The 17,211-nt window shown below is 43.4% G+C and overlaps 1 protein-coding gene across 3 annotated transcripts in view; it reads right to left on the bottom strand.

Annotated features, from left to right (window-relative positions):
- Positions 1-17,211, bottom strand: part of RGS3 (regulator of G protein signaling 3) — a 162,004-nt gene that overhangs the window by 132,361 nt on the left and 12,432 nt on the right. For 2 of the 3 annotated variants that reach the window (XM_032164923.2, XM_032164927.2), the window contains exon 1: positions 6,593-6,759. In XM_032164923.2, coding sequence (XP_032020814.1) covers positions 6,593-6,671 — 79 coding nt within the window. In that variant the 5' untranslated portion in view covers positions 6,672-6,759. Of the gene's footprint in view, positions 1-6,592; positions 6,760-8,317; positions 8,498-8,658; positions 8,813-17,211 lie in introns of those variants that run through there. The other variant, XM_058445416.1, reaches the window with a different exon arrangement.

Genomic DNA, 17,211 nt, shown 5'->3' with positions numbered 1-17,211 from the left:
AGGAAAAGTAGACTTTATCCCTACTAGAAATAAAGAAGACTTCATAACAATAATAGACTTCATAATAAAAATTTCAGCTCACCAGAAAGATAATAATTCTAAATCTGTATGTTGTTAATATAGCTTCAACATATGTAAAGGAAAAACTGACAGAACTGCAATGGGAAATAGACAAATTTACAATCACAGTGGGAATTCTAATATACCTCTCTTAGTAACTGACAGAGAAAACAGGAAAAATCAACAAGGATACAGAATATTTGAACAATATAAAGAGCAAACTTGACATACACAAAGAACATTGTACCCAACTGCCACAGAATCCTTTTCAAGTACACAAAGAACATTTATAAAAATTGACTCTCTTTGGAAAGCCAAGGCAGGCAGATCACCTGAGGTCAGGAGTTCGAGACCAGTGTGGCCAACATGGTAAAACCCCATCTCTACTAAAAATACAAAAATTAGCCAGGCATGGTGGTGGGCACCTGTAATCCCAGCTACATGGGAGACTGAGCCAGGAGAATCGCTTGAACCCAGGAAGGGGAGGCTGCAGTGAGTTTACATTGCGCCACCGCACTCCAGCCTGGTGACAGAGTGAGACTCAGTCTCAAAACAACAACAACAACAACAACTACAAAACAAAAAAAAACTAACTCTATGCTGAGCCTTCAAGTAAATCTTGATGAATTTCAAGGAATTGAAAGGATGGAGAATATGTCCTCTGACTAAAATGCAAAGTAAATATAAAAATATTACCAGAAAATCCCCAATATTTTGAAATTTAGAAATATACTTCTAACTAACCCAAGGAGTGAAAAAGAAATGACAGTGAAAATTAGAAAATATTTTGAAGTAAATGATAAAGAAAAAAACTACATTATCAACGTGAGTCTTCTAAATACTAGAAATGTTCAATTTTTGACTCTGGTGAAAGTTGCAAAGGTATTTTCTTTGTGATAAGTCACTGGATTGCACATTATTGGGGGGGGGACACTTTTCTGTCTGTCTGTATAATATTTCAAAATTTTTTAAATGTTTAAAAAGAACATACAAAGCAGAATGGGAAAAGAGGACAGAAACTTTAAGGAATTTCTGAAAGCTCCCGAGCAGATGGACTCTGAATGACAGAAAAGCCAATAAATGCTGAGGAGTATGACCAGCAAATGATGAGCTCCTGAGAAACAGTTGGATAGGTTTCCCCAGCCACGCCAGGGAATCTCCCAGGCTCAGAGCAGCAGAACTGGAAACACGTGCCAGCCAGGGGCAGCTGGCAGGGACACATTGAAGGCCTCCAGCTCAGGGCCTGACCGTGCACTGCCCAACACACCATGCAGCTGGCTGACATCTGTTCCCAAGCTTCACTCTCACTACAGAAAATGAATTATTTATCTCCATGGCTTCTAAAGAGTGGCAGAGAAAGGAGTGAAACAGGCCCCAGCTAATATTGTACCAACACAACAAACATGAGGAAAAAAAGAAAAAAATGCCGAGCAAATCAATGACACTCCTAAGTCTACTCTGCATCCAGAACCACATCTTCCTGACTTCCCTCTGGCAAATCAGGGATTCTAGGCAGTCCTCTAGAGCCTGCGTTTAGAGCTGCTCCTGACAGCTTTCATTTTGTAGGTTCATAGGGGGCTGGCATTTCTAAAGAGAGGTGCCAATGTCCACAGCCACCTGCAGACCTCAGAACATGTCCAGCTTGCCCATCATCTCCAGACCCAGATACCCTGCAGAAAAGGCAACCTGTTCTCTCTCCTGACCACTCACCATATCCAGGTGACTAGAGATCCCAAGCAAGTTAAAATTTGGTTCAGAGACCCCAGGTAAGTTAATAATTTGCTTCATCAGTCAAACTAGTAAGTTGGTATCCCTTCAAGATGATATTTTAAAACTATCCAACATTTTTGTGAACTTGGGTTTTTTTATTTTCTATATAAAATATTATGCCTAAAATTCATATGGAAATTCAAGGGACCCAGGACAGCCAAAATGATCTCAAAAGAGAAGAACAAAATTGGAGGATTTACACAACCTGATTTCAAAATCTACTACAAAGCAACAGTAATCAAGACAGTATGATACTGGAATGATAATAGACAGATCGATGGAATAGAATTGAGAGCCTAGAAATAAGCCGTGGGTCTATGGGCAATTGATTTTCAATAAAGGTACCAAGATCATCCAATAGAGAAATAATGGTATTTTCCATAAATGGTACCGGGACAACTGGACAGCCACACAAAAGAATGAAGTTGAGCTCTTACCTCATACCATACACAAAAATTAACTCAAAGTGGATCAAAGTTCTAAATATAAGAGTCAAAACTATAAAACTCTTAGAAGAAAACATACAGGTAAATCTCTTGGTAACTGACAGAACCTTAGATTTGGTGGTAAATTCTGAGATATAACACAAAGTACAAGTAACAAAAGATAAAGTAAATTGAACTTCATCACAATTAAAAACGTTTGGGGTTCTGGCTGGGCACAGTGGTTCATGCCTATAATCCCAGCACTTTGGGAGGCTAACGCAGGAGATCGCTTGAGTCCATGAGTTCAAGACTAGCCTGGGCAACATAGGGAAACCTCATCTCTACGAAAAGTTTTTTTTACACAAGAAAAATTAGCCAGGCATGGTGGCACATGTCTGTAGTACCAGCTACTCAGGATGCTGAAGTGGGAGGATCACTTGGGCACAGGAAGTCAAGGCTGCATGGTCAAAGGGGAGCCATGATCATGCCACTGCACTCTAGCCTGGGCAACAGAGCAAGACCCCATCCCAAAAAAAAGTTTGAGATTCAATGAGCACTATCAAGAAAGTGAAAAAACTCACAGATTTAGAGAAAATATTTGCAAATCACATATCTGTTAAGGAGCTTGCATCTAGAATATATAAAGAAATCTTACAACTCAATAATAACAAGACAAAAAGCCCAATTTTAAAATGAACAAAAGATCTGAATACATTCTTCTCCAAAGAAGATATATAAATAATGAGCACATGAAAAAATGTTCAACATCACGAGTCATCAGGAAAATGTAAATCGAAACTATAATATTAATTCATACCCACTAGGATAGGTAGAATTAAAAAGTCAGATAATAATAAGTGTTGGTAAGGATGTGGAAAAACCAAAACCCACATACACTGCTGATGGGAACATAAAATGATACACCTACGTTGGAAAAGAGTTTGGTAGTTCCCTAAATAGTTCAACAGAGTTACCATAGGACTCAGCAAATCTACTCCTAGGTATACACTGTGTGTATATGAAGAGAAATGAAAACATTTGTCCACACAAAAACTTGTTCACAAATGTTCATGGCAGTATTATTCATAACAGTCAAAAGGGAGAAAGAACCAAAATATTTATCACCAGATGAATAAATTTTAAAAATGTGGTATATCCATACAATGAATACTATTCAGCCATAAAAATGAATGGAGTACTGATATCTGCTACAACATGGGTTAAACTTGAAAACATTATGCTAAGTGAAAGAAGTCAGTCACAAAAAAAAATATGATTCCATTTATATGAAATGTCCAGAATAGGCAAATCTACAGAGAGAGAGTAGATTAGTAATTGCTTAGGGTTCGGGACAAGGGAGGGTGGTACAAGCTAAAGAGCATAATGTCTCTTTTTGAGGGAATGAAAATGTTCTAAAATTGTGATAATAGTTACACATCTCTGTGAATATACTAAAAACCATTGAATTGTATGGTTTAAATGAGTGAATTGTATATATCTGAATTATATCTCAATAAAGCCGTTACAAGAAAAATCAGCAAATATCCTAATCAAAATAAAATATATAATCCTGGAGAAAAATATTATGTATACCTATAATGACTTCAAATTACATCAGTTTTCACAATAAAGAAAAATAATCCCTCTAGAGTAGTTGGGTCCTAGCCTCAGCTTGCCTACTCCCTTCCCTTGAAGTAAGGCCACCTCCTCAGAAGGCAGTGTCCTTCAATTAATGTCACTTGAACATACCCCTTTTGGGGGACAAGGGGTTGTGTTCATGTGTACACACAAATACATATATCATGCAGTACTCTCCCCAAAGGGAATTCTGATCAAAACAGTTTTGTCTCTTTATATTTCCATAGATGATTATGCTCCCTTTACATGTCTGTGCTCAGGAAACTACCAGCTAAGCAACACCTTCATCTGGTTCTACCAAGGCAAAGCTTACTGTAGAAGGGCAGGGGCTACCTACTATGCTAAGGAAAGGCCAGTGAACTGAGAAAAACTTAGCCAAAACCTTCACAGTAAAAGTGGTCCCGATTGCTACCAAAACTGACTCTGAATCCATAGCTTCCAAACCTGGATGACAGTCTGAACGCTCTGTGGCTTCTTAAGTGTTCATATTCTCAGGCTCCACCCCAGACCTATTAAACCAGAGTCTCCAGAAGAAGATTCTAGGAATCTGTGTATTTTTGACAGGCTCCCCACATGCTTCTGATATTTGGCCAGGTTTGGAAACCACTGATAGGAATCTTTGCTCATAAGCAAATCAGCGAAGATCACAGTGGATAAAGAAAATCAGCAGCCTGAAAGAGGGGCACCACGACAAATGGCACCCAGGGAAACAGAGCCAGTGCAGGAAACAGGAGAGAATTTCTCAAATGCTCTCAGGACCATCCTCAGAGAGATGTGAGAGGAGCCTGCACAAATAAGAGCAAGTGGCTTCCCATACCACCCAGGCTCCTGCCTGCCTCCTGTACACTCAGGTCACAGCCCCTTGTTCAAGCAGCAACCTTCCCTGATACCCATTGGACCCAGCCCTGAGGCCATGGCTGGGCAGGAAGATCCACTCCCTGCTGGGCCTGAACCCTCCCCACTTCAGATCTGGCAGGGAGATTAATCCAATAGAAGAACATGGACCGATGCAAGGAAATACTCACATCAGGCCACTAAGGAAAATATATGGGTTACAAAATCGTCCATACAAACTTGATCTCAATTGTGTTGAAATTTGACCCCTAAATACACACACACACACACACACACACACAGAGAAAGAAATAGGTGTGGAAATAAGCACGGGAGGATATAAATCAGAAAGTTAACAGTGGTCTCCCTGGGAAGTCAGATTACAAGTGATTTTCACTTTCTTCTTTTGACTAAGTTTTCAGCAGTAAACACATGCAACCATGATAATAAGGAGGAAAAAAGCAAACATATGTTTACTTTTTAATCAGGACACAGCTAAGGTAAGAGGCCTCACAGTTCCCTGACACCCTTTCCTGACCACTCCTACCCCAGCCAATACAGATCATCCTGGAAACCACCCTTGTCTCATAGAGCCCTGCATCCCAATGGGGTTAGCAGGAATTGCCTCCTAGGCTGGGGCATTAAGTGAGATAATGCAGGTAAAACACTTGGCATAAGGAATGGCAATGGTAAGTGCTCAACAAATGATGGCTAGTTAATTGCCCTTTATCGTCCACCAACTAGACCAGTGAATTCCGGCTGCCAGACGTCAGGCAATTTCCAGAGGCCAAGCCACTGCTCTTCCATCATTCCCTCTACCCCTAAGGAAAAAAAGCAGGTTGTGGAAAACCAAATATGTTGGGCAGGAGTAAGCCTGAAAGCAGAAGAGCCAGGAACCCCAGGGAGGGACCAAATTCCTTGGGCACTCTGTCTTTGAAAGCTAGGCAATGTCCAGTTATGTTTCAGTAACAGCCCCAACCTTTAGAAGGAAATTGTATGCAAGTTCAAACAAAAATAACGCTGGACAGGTCATCTCTGGAAGGCTTGAGCTCAGCTACAAACTCTGCCACTGGCTCATGGACGATCTCTTGGTTTCAAGTCTTCACAGAGGAAAAATAACCCCTCTCCACAGAGAGTTGCAGGACCAGTGAGGAAATGAAGGGTTACCCTCTAGGGTAGGGTTGTTACCTTTACAATGGCTACCCGGAAGGCCAGGTTTGCCCAGGCCTTTGGGCAGCTGCCGCCCAGCTGTTATTTGGGGGAACTCAGTCTGCTACCTAGGGGCTTGGGAGTGAAGCCTACTGTTCATTTCTTTCCACCTCAAACCCTGAGGCAGCCCTGGGACCCTCCTAAGGGATTGTTCTGTCTTGAAGGAGAGAATTCTCCCATCTCCACTGTGGCTCAGACACCCAACAAAGTCAGATTGCAGCCTCCCCGCAAGGCAGCAGGGCCAAAGGGCCCAGCACCTGTCCGCTCCCTGAGCCAAAGGAAAGCGTAAATGAGATCTCCAGTTGCTATAACAAGACCTTGATTTAACCCGAGCTGCTTGCTAATGAGAAACTCAGTGGTGACAACCCAGGTCTCTGAAAGATTAACTACAGCGTGATTATTCCAGCCAAGTGAGGCAGAACCAACTGCAGTTGGCACCCATGGCCGGGCAGCAGGTGGTGTCCAGCAGCTTGCTTGGACTGAGCCCGTGCCCTGAGCCCCTCCTGGGCAGTCACAGGAGAAAGGGACCAGAGAAGGTGCCCCTCGATAGAAAGAGCACCTGCTCCCAGCCTCCCCTGTCACCACGAGGGGCTGCGTTTCTGGGCTCTGGGAGCAGGGTGAAGCAGCCCCTGCCGCCAGCCCCAGCGGGCACTTACCAAAGGTGGTGAGGTAGAAGGACAAGTCCGGGTGGGCACGCCGGCTCCCGAGGGAGACGCGGTGCAGGGAGCGCTCCATGGCGTCCCACTGCGACCCAGACAGGAGCGCCTGCAACCCGAGGCGGCTGTGTTGCTCCCCAGTAACCGAGGCAGCAGGCTCACCGCCCCCTGCGCCGGAGTCTCCAGGGCGGGAGGAGTGCGAGCGGGAGGCAGGGCTGCCCCGCGCGTTGGAACGGCCCGGGCGCGCCCAGCCCTGATTGGCCCGTGCGGGTTTGAATGGGGAGAGTTCCACCTGCCGGAGCAGAGCTGGGCCGGGGTGGGGGAGGCGGCGTCGCCGACCCGCGCTGAGCAGCGAGGGCAACCACCCAAGGAGCCGGCTGGACGGTGCGGCCACCCCGGGGCATCCGGCCCCAGCACCACGCTCCCGGTTGGAAGGGCCAGTCCCACGAGAAGCCACAGTCCGGGGTGCCCACTCTGGGCAGGCTTGGCCTCCTCTTCCAGCTCTCCTAGACCAGCAATTAGTCGGGTTTATTACCTGCTTTGAAGCTCAGACCTATAATCATTAGATCCAAGCAAAAGCAAAGGTACACCCGATGGCCCAGGGCAGTGAAGTATGGAAAAGTGTTCTCTGCGCTTGGGCAGGTCGCCCCCAACCAAGCTGCATCCCCTTCCCAAATCCTGCGTCCTGGATCACTCTTTTGAGACTCCTCTTGAACAAGTGCTGCCTGACACAGGTCCGGATGGGAGCAGCTTGCTCCAACCAACCTGATGGCCCCCCGTCCCACAGCCTGATGCCATCGGACAGCAGGACAGGCCCACAGCCTCTGAGAAAGAGGAACGCACAGGAAACGGAGTGGGGTGGGTGAATCCCCCAGCCTGGTGCGGGGAGGCAGAGCTGGAAGGTCAAACCCTGCTTTGCTGCTTTGTCGGCAAACATTTACAGGACACCTCCCGGTAGCAGTTTCACACCAAGACATCTGCTCTGCAAATCTCTGACTGTTGCCACTGTGGGAAGGAAAGCTGTTAGTCTCGTGTAAATCTAAAAATGAGAAGTGTTGGTATTTGTCCCTGTTCCCCAGACTTCATCGCCAAGTGGATATTTGTGGTTCAGTGATCCACTCAAAAACAAGATGGGGAGATGCAAGAGAGAAAGCGGGGAGATGCAAGAGAGAAAGCGGAGAGAAGAGTTATGTGTTGAGTACCTGATGCCAGAAGCTGAGCTGGGCAATTTACACACATCATCTCAGTTAATCTTCACAGTAAGTCTAATAAGTATTAGCCCCAATTTACCAGGAAGAAATCTGAACCTCAGGCAGAGAAGACAGGTGACATGCCCAAGGTTTGCAGAGCTAGGAATAGGCAGAGCTGAAATTTGAACCCAGCCCTATCTGCCCCAAACGCCATTCTCCTATTCTTCCTTGGCCTCTGCATCTGCCCCGTGGCCAACAGCAGGTGGAGGGAGCAAATGCTACAGGGTCAGGTGGCCACCAGTGAGGAGCAGAAACTGGAGAAGAAGCCCTGAATCAGCAAACTGGTGATAAGTCACATAAATGCCATAGGATTGTTTGAATCCTGGCACTTCGTGAAGTCCTGCCCTGCTCTTTACTGCACCCCCCCACCCCGCTCTCCCCCTCCAACCCCGGTTACACACACACACGGTGAACACTGCATTTAACAAGAGCAGGTCCACTCTCCTAGCCTCAAGCCAGTGACAGATGGACTTACCTGCACCCTGGACTTTGGCATGCATGATCCTCTTCCTGGCTGGAGAAGTTTGAGTCCACTCATCTCTTCTGGGCAGAGCGATATCAGGGCTCAGCCACTCTATCCAGCCAGGGAATATGGGCAAACTCAGGCTCAAGCCACAGGATGTAGCAGGACACTGAGCGCAGAGACATGGCAGACCTGCAGGAGCAAGATGGGAGCATGAGTTAGCCATGGCCTGAAGATGCCCCATGCAAGGTGTGTTCACTCCCAGGAGGAACTAGAAAGCATGGTGTTCAGGAAACAGAGCAAAGGAAGGCCCACAGGGAAAGGGAAGGTGATGTGCCTGAGATGATAGTCACCTCTTCACAACTTTGCCAGGGACTACTGTAGAGCCTCCTCCCAAAGGGGAGACTATCTTGGGCTCCAGAGGCTGTGAGCAACCTGCAGGTGCAACACTCAGGACAGTGAGATCCAGAAGGAGAATTGGGCAGAGGTGTGCTGTCTGAATGTGACCTAGGAGAGAAAAGACCAAGGCCCACACTGGGCACTTATACCCGGTAATAGGAACAAAGATCCCACTGCTTTGTAGGTCCCCTCCTGACTCCTGCCCCACTCTGCAGCTAACATATTCAGTTGGAAGATTGCAAGGCCAGCCTGATCCTGAGCTTGCCCCTCTGGTGATATCACCTTCACCACCACCAGTAAGGCTTCTTTACTTAGTAGCATCCTGGAAGCTTCCTTTTCCTAAAAGGACAGGTCGGTCACCCTTTCCTCAAGAGATGGAGGAGAGAGGTGAGTGGGAGCTTGGGCAGGGCACTTCAGGAGAGACTGGCCCTATTAACCCACACTGCTGTCCACAAGCAACATCCAGAAAGGCTCACGATCATGGCCCTGCTTTCCCCAAGGAGGCAGGAGAGTCTGACCAAGCATGGTTTTCTCACATGTCCTGACCATTCTAGCACCCCCTGGGGCTCTTCCACCTCACACATGTCCACACACACTCCACACATACATCAACATACCACACACATGATAACAATCATACACTCTGCACATATACATACACATACCTTAACATATCCCATGTACACACACAGTCACATCATACACACATATACACATACATAAACACACTACATACACACCTCACATACATATACAAACACACCCCACACATTATATACGCATCCTATGCATATATATAAGCACACACATCACACAGACACATGGACAGAAAACACATCACTACATATATACCATATTCATATACACAGATTGATTTGAAGCACTTAATAAAGTATCAAGCAATGATTTTAGGCATTTTTAAAGTCTGATTATATCTGGAAGAATAAGGAATACTTGAATTTGAAAAGAAGGGACTAAATGGATTTATTTGGGTGCATTTTCACAATAACTCTCAAAGAATCTTAGTGACTTTAAGATATCATCTAGCCCAATAATAACCAAGAAAACTTAGAAAAATAATAATAAAGGGAATTTGGACTACCAGATGTTAAATGGTGTTAAATAATGTAAAACAAGAAAGAAAAGACAGATCAATGGAATAGAGTAGGAAGTTCAAGGGGATAATTTATTTAGAAAATAACAAAGATTTAAAGTGTTTTAACTGAAAATTCATTTCAAAAAGTTAGAAGAGGAATAAGCTAATTCAGAAGAAAACAAATTTTTTTTGTTTGAGATGGAGTCTCACTCTGCCACTCAGGCTGGAGTGCAGTGGTGCAATCTCAGCTCACTGCAAGCTCCACCTCCCGGGTCCATGCCATTCTCCTGTCTCAGCCCCTGGAGTAGCTGGGACTACAGACACATGCCAACATGCCTGGCTAATTTTTGTATTTTTAGTAGAGGCGGGGTTTCACCTGTTAGCCAGGATGGTCTCGATCTCCTGACCTTGTGATCTGCCCATCTTGTTCTCCCAAAGTGCTGGGATTACAGGCGTGAGCCACTGCGCCCGACCAGAAGAAAATTTTAAAAGGAAATAAGGTTAAAGATGAAATTTATTCTCAAAAAAATAGACTTCAACAATAAGACCAAAGCCTTGTCTCTGAAAAGTTCAGTAAAATAGACCTCTGGCAAAATGTATACAGAAAACCAGAAATAAGCAAGTTTAGGGAAGAGAAAGCCAAGATATACAGGTGATTTTTTTTTTTTTTTTTTGAGACAGAGTTTTGCTCTTGTTGTCCAGGCTGGAGTGCAATGGTGCGATCTCTGCTCACTGCAACCTCCACCTCCCCAGGTTCACGCGATTCTCTTGCCTCAGCCTTCAGGGTAGCTGAGATTACAGGCGTGCACCACCATGCCCGGCTAATTTTTTGTATTTTTAGTAGAAACGTGGTTTTACCATGTTAGCCAGGCTGGTCTCAAAATCCTGACCTCAGGTGATCTGCCCGCCTCAGCCTCCCAAAGTGCTGGGACTACAGGTGTGAGCCACTGAGACCGGCCTCTTTTTTTAAATTTTTTTTGAAACAGAATCTCACTCTGTCACCCAGGCTGGAGTGCAATGGCACAATCTCAGCTCACTCCCAGGTTCAAGCGATTCTCATACCTCAGCCTCCCAAGTAGCTGGAACTGCAGGCACGCGCCACCACGCCTGCCTAATTTTTGTATTTTTAGTAGAGACAGGGTTTCGCCATGTTGGCCAGGATGATTTCGAACTCCTGACTTCAAGTGAACCATACACCTTGGCCTCTCAAAGTGCTAGGATTACAGGCGTGAACCACCATGCTGGCTGATATTTTAAATTATAAGAGAAAACCATTGCAACCTTATTGTATAAATTTGAAAATCTGAAAGGAACTGGATGATTTTCTAGAAAGAATTAGTAAAATTGATACAAGAGTTTGAAATTTTTAATAGATGACTAACTATAGATAAAATAAAAAACAAAACTCTATTCGACAAAATTATAGAAAATCCAGATAGTTTTAAGAGGCTAATTCTATAAGATCTTCAAGAAACAGATGATGCTAATGTAATTTTAATTTTCAGAACATAGGAAAAAACAAAGATGTGTCAGCGCTAGGTAGAAAGCTACACAAAGACAAAAACCAAGTAAGGTTAGAAACAGAAAACTATAGACCAAAGGTAAAAGATAAAAGTTAGAATAGAAGTTAATATACAATAGAGGCTGGATGTGGTGGCTCACGCCTGTCATCCCAACACTTTGGGAGGCCGAGATGGATGGATCACCTGAGGTCAGGAGTTCAAGACCAGCCTGATCAATATGGTGAAACCCATGTCTGCTAAAAATACAAAAGATAGTCAGGTGTGGTGGCACATGCCTGTAGTCCCAGCTACTCGGGAGACTGAGGCATGAGAATCACTTGAACCTAGGAGGCAGAGGTTGCAGTGGGCCAAGATCATGCCACTGTGCTCCAGCCTGGACAACAGAGCAAGACTCTGTCACAAAAAAAGAGAAAAGAAAGAAAATATACAATAGAGCAGATCTATTAAAATGTGGCAAAACTAGGCCAACATTCTCCCAGTTTTGTCACTTTTTTTTAAAGAAAAGCCAGCAATCTTAAATAATTCATGTAATATTTCCCAATTTTTTAATTTAAACAACTCATTCAAAATGTTTTAAAATATTATGTAGGCTAAATAGAATATATCTATACCCCACAACTAGTTTGAAATTTCTACATAGCCCAATCTGACTGATGAATATAAATGTAAAAATGCTAATAAAATATAAGCAAATCAAATCCAGCCATATATTCATGATCAAGTTGGTATTTATCCTAGAAACGCAAAGATGGTTCAAATTTAGTGAACATATTAGTGCAGGGGTTGGCAAACTATGGCCTACCAACCAAATCTGGCTGGCTGCCTGTTTTTGTACAGCAGGTGAGCTAAGGATGCATTTTACATTTTCAAATGGTTAGGTAAAAATTTTTAAAGTTAAAGACTTTTCTATGGCCAGAAAAATGTAAAATTTTTTTAACTAAAAAAATGAATTTGGCCAGGCACAGTGGCTCACGCCTGTAATCCCAGGACTTTGGGAGGCCAAGGCAGGTGGATCGCTTGAGGTCAGGAGTCCGAGACCAGCCTGAGCGACATGGTGAAACCCCATCTCTACTGAAAATACAAAAATTAGCCACGCATGGTGACAGGCACCTGTAATCCCAGCTACTCAGGAGGCTGAGGCAGGAGAATCACTTGAACCCAGGAGGGAGAGGTAGCAGTGAGCCGAGATCGCATCAGTGCACTCCAGCCTGGGCAACAAGAGTGAAACGCCACCTCAAAAAAAAAAAAGAGAATTTAAAATACTTATAAAATACACGGCAAATATGTACAAAGAAATCTTATAAGCCAAGAAGAAAAAGACAGATGTACCAAAGAACATGAATAAGCATTGTACAAGAAAGGAAATATAATTGACTAATGCATAAAAAAGAAAACTACAAATAAACAGCTTTAGGAAAGAGAAAGAAAGCCAAGATACGAAGATATTTTAAATTATAAGAGAAAAGCATTGCAAACTGGTTGTATAAATTTGCAAATTTTGCAATGAGTCATATGGAAAATTTGAACCATCTTTGCATTTCTGAGATCAATGCCAACTTGATCATGCATACACTGTGGGATTTGATTTGCTAATATTTTATTAGTATTTTTACATCTATAGTCATCAGTCAAATTGGTCTATGTAAAGATTTTTACCTTTGACCTTTTGTCTGTAGTTTCCTGTTTCTAACCTTATTTGGTTTTTGTCTTTGTCTAGCTTCCTACCTAGCGCTGACAAATCTTCATTTTTTTCCTAGGTTCTGAAATAGCCAAAATTGCATTGGCATCATCTGTTTCTTGAAGGTCTTATAGAATTTGCCTCAGAAACTACCTGGGTTTTCTAGTAACCAAGGAAATGAAAAAGAAAAAAAATCTGGTGACACCATTTGCTTTCACAAAGTTCAAGCATTTGTATTCATATATGAAGCAACTAAGATGCAGAGTTGTTAACTGCATCAGGTTGCTAAACTAGTAGACAAACAGTGGGGAAACAAAAATCCAGCTCCCAGAAAGAGAACCATTATAGAATACCATCTCTCCCAGCAGTCCTCTTGCTCAGAGTGGCAAGGCTACAGTCTAGCAGGACTGAGACTTCTGTGGCTACTGACACATTAAAGTTCAATTCGACAAGTGTTTGCTAAGCACCTATGGAGCTGAGCCTTATAACTGAGCACCGGGGATACATATAGCAGTGAACAAGATGGAGTTTATAGTCAAGTGGGAGATTGGGTGAGCATTACAATAGAGGACACACAGCAACCTCTGGAAGCACAGAACAACATTTCACTTAATCTGGGGAGCTAGGCAGACTAAGATGATAAAGGAGGTCAAGGAAGACTGTCCAAAGAAAATCACCTGCAGGATGATTTAGCCAGGTATAGGAGAGGAAGGAAGGGTTACAGGCAGAAAGAACAAAACATGTAAAGGCCAGAAAGTGAGAGGGGGCGTTGTACGTTTGAGGAACTGAACAATGGGAAATATGGCAGGGAACTTAGAATGTGAGGGAATCAGTAATACATAAGAAGGTAAACAGGGGCCAAATCATACAGGGCCTCGGCCAGGCGTGGTGACTCACGCCTGTAATCCCAGCAGTTTGGGAGGCCGAGGCGGGTGGATCACCTGAGTTCAGGAGTTCGAGACCAGCCTGGCCAACATGGTGAAATCCCATCTCTACTAAAAATATAAAATTAGCCAGTGTGGTGGCGCATGCCTGTAATCCCAGCTACTCGGGAGGCTGAGGCAGGAGAATGGCTTGAACCCGGGAGGCAGAGGTTGCAGTGAGCTGAGATCACCACATTGTACTCCAGCCTGGAAAAGAAAAGCGAAACTCTGTCTCAAAAAAAAAAAAAAAAAAAAAATCATACAGGGCTTCATATTTTATTATAAGGAGTTTGGGCTTTATTTTAACAGCATAGAGCAGTTGTCAAATATTTTAAGCAAGTTCCCAACAGCCTTTAATTCGCATTTTAGAAAGATTGCTCTGGCTAGAATATGAAAAAAAAACAAAAAAAACGAATTGGTTAGAGGTGGAGGTTGCATGACATGAGGGTTGGAAGCAAAAATTGCTCTTAGAAGTCTTTTCTAGTCATCCAGGTAAAAGATGACAATGACCAAACTAGTGAAGTGGCAGTAGGGATGGAAAGAGATAGAATCAACAGGCCATGGTGATTGAGTAGAAGATGGAATGCAAGGAATTCTGGCTTGAGAAATTGTTTAGAAGTGCCCTTTACAGAGATGAAGAACATGGGAGGCAGGGCTGAACTAAAAGGAGAACAGATGAGTTCAACTGTGAGCCTGCTAAGGTTGGGTGATCCACGTGCCGTCCAAGTGAAGATGTCAAGTGAACAGTTGAACATAATGGTCTGAAGCTCAGCAAAAAATACTTAGGCTAGAAATACAGATTTAGGAATTCCCTGTGAGGCCATGGGCATGCATAAGACAGCCCACAGGGAATGTTTAATGTGAGAAAGCTCAGGACAGAACCAAGAATAGTACCAACTGAAAAAATAGGCAGAGGAAGAAAGGCCAGAAAGGGGAAGGAAAAGTCAGAGGATGTATTAAGAAGGAAATAATAGTCAACAGTGTCAAATATTGTTAAGAGGTCCAGTAGGTTAATAACTGAGAAGTGTCCATTAGATTTAGCAACAAGACAGTCCCTGTTGACCTTTCGTCCCGGAATAAAATGCTGGGGGGCAACAACTTCACATGAATGAAAAGGTACCAAATTTACTCTAAAAGGAAAAACACTCTGGGCTCAAAGCCAGACGATATTCTTGGGTCAGGTTTTTTTTCATGTCCTAAATTTAACCAGCTGGAATGCTTTATTAAGTGGTATTTTATTCACCCTTGAAATGAAGTATTTGCCTTTTAAAAGTGTTTCTGCAATTCATCTTCAAGGTAGAACAAGGTAGTATCTTTGGGTTAACTGTTCTCTACAGGAACAGATGCTGGTTACTGTAAATACCACTGAGAAACTTTAATTTGCCCCAGATGTAGAAGCCTCTAGTGACCTAAATACACAAACAGGGACTAAAGAGAACCAAGTAAAAGATTCAAGATTTCAAGTGTAAGCTGAGAGATACTGCTTCAAAGTGGAAGAGACCAAACCTTCACCACCAAAGGAATGTGAACTAGTAAGTTGAGTCCAAAGATAAAAGCTAAAGACTTGATAAGAGCCAGAAAAGCAGAGTGCCCCATCTCAGCTAGAATGACTCAGCGCCCTTGCAGTTATGCTGGAAGCCCTTTCAGCCTCTTCAAGAGCTGCTTTTCCTGGCCTGATAATGAGCAACTTGGCCTGGCATAAGCCTACATTCCAGAGGCCCTCAGTTTTTCAAAATTAAAAAACAATATAGACTTCTGTTTCTAGCCAAGATGGAATAACAGGAACTGGATTTTCCCTTCACCTGAAACAACTAAGAGACTGGACAAAATATATGAAACAATGGTTTTTAAGATATTGTACATCAGGCAATGAAGGACAGTGATCCCTGAGAAACAGAAAACAGACAAGCTGTGCCCTGTGATCAGCCCAGCTTATTCCCGGGAGAGACTTTCCAAAAGGGAGAGGAAACTCAGGCCAACTCCAAATCCCTGAACTGAGAAGTTCGGGAGGCCAAGGCAGCTAGAGTTCCAAGGCAGAGTACCAGAGAGGAGACAGTCACACAAAGAGAGGGCCCTAGAGATCTCCAGAGGGTCCCCACTCACAACTTCAGCTAAGTGCCAATGAGCTCATGGGTTTGAGGAAAGTATCCCAAGGCTGGGGAAAGAACCACCAAAGAATTACAGGGAACAATCTTTAAAGCTCACACAGGGCCAGGAATAGTTCTTAAGCTCATCAACCAGAGTAGAAAGACCTTTTAATTCCTTAGGAGGTATTAGATAGAATACTCAGAAGTGTCTTGCCTCAGTCATGGGGAATAATCAACCCTAGATTAAATGCTGCACTTGTCCATCTAAAAAAAAAAAAAAAGGTTTAAAAGCAAGACCCAAAAGGATCAAAACTGTTTTTGATTTTGGTTTTTTGTTTTTGTTTTTTTTTGAGACTGTCTCGGTCTGTCACCCAGGCTAGAGTGCAGTAGCAAGATCTCAGCTCACTGCAACCTCCACCTCCCAGGTTCAAGCGATTCTTATGCCTCAGCCTGCTAAGTAGCTGGGACTACAGGTGTGCACCACCACACCTGGCTAAGTTTTGTATTTTTAGTAGAGACAGGGTTTCACCATGTTGGCCAGGCTGGTCTCAAACTCCTGACCTCAAGTGATCCACCCACCTCAGCCTCCCAAAGTGCTGGGATTACAGGCAATGCACCACACCCAGCTAGGATCAAACTGTTTCTAAGTAACTTAACTGCATCCCAGAACAAGCTCAAGAATACTTGTAAGAATATAAAAATATCTAGAACCCAAAAAGGTAAAATTTGTTACATCTGGTATCTAATAAAAAGTCAACAGGTATGGCAAAGAAGCAGAAAAAAAATATGACCCATAATAAGGAGAAAATCAATAGAAACCAATCCAGAAATGACATGTTAAGTCGGCCAGGTGTGGTGGCTCACACCTGTAATCCTAGCACATTGAGCGGCTGAGGCAGAAGGATGGCTTGAGGCCAGGAGTCTGAGACTAGCCTGAGCAACTTAGACCCCATCTTTATAAAAACTTTTAAAATTAGCTAGGCATAGTGGCACATGACTGTGGTCCTAGCTACATGAGAGGATGGCTTGAACTCAGGAGTTCGAGGTTGCAGTGAGCTATGATCACAGCCTGGGTGACAGAGCAAGACCCTGTTTAAAAATAAAAAAAGAGTATGTGAAGTAAAGACATGGAAGATATATATATTTATTATATTCTATAATCATTATATAATGAGTATAGTATATATAATATATAATAAA

Source organism: Hylobates moloch, unplaced genomic scaffold, assembly GCF_009828535.3.
Source record: "Hylobates moloch isolate HMO894 unplaced genomic scaffold, HMol_V3 SCAFFOLD_10, whole genome shotgun sequence".
Classification (NCBI taxonomy): Eukaryota; Metazoa; Chordata; class Mammalia; order Primates; family Hylobatidae; genus Hylobates; species Hylobates moloch.
Note: the sequence above shows the minus strand (reverse complement) of the source record. Positions and strands in the feature narration are given on the sequence as shown.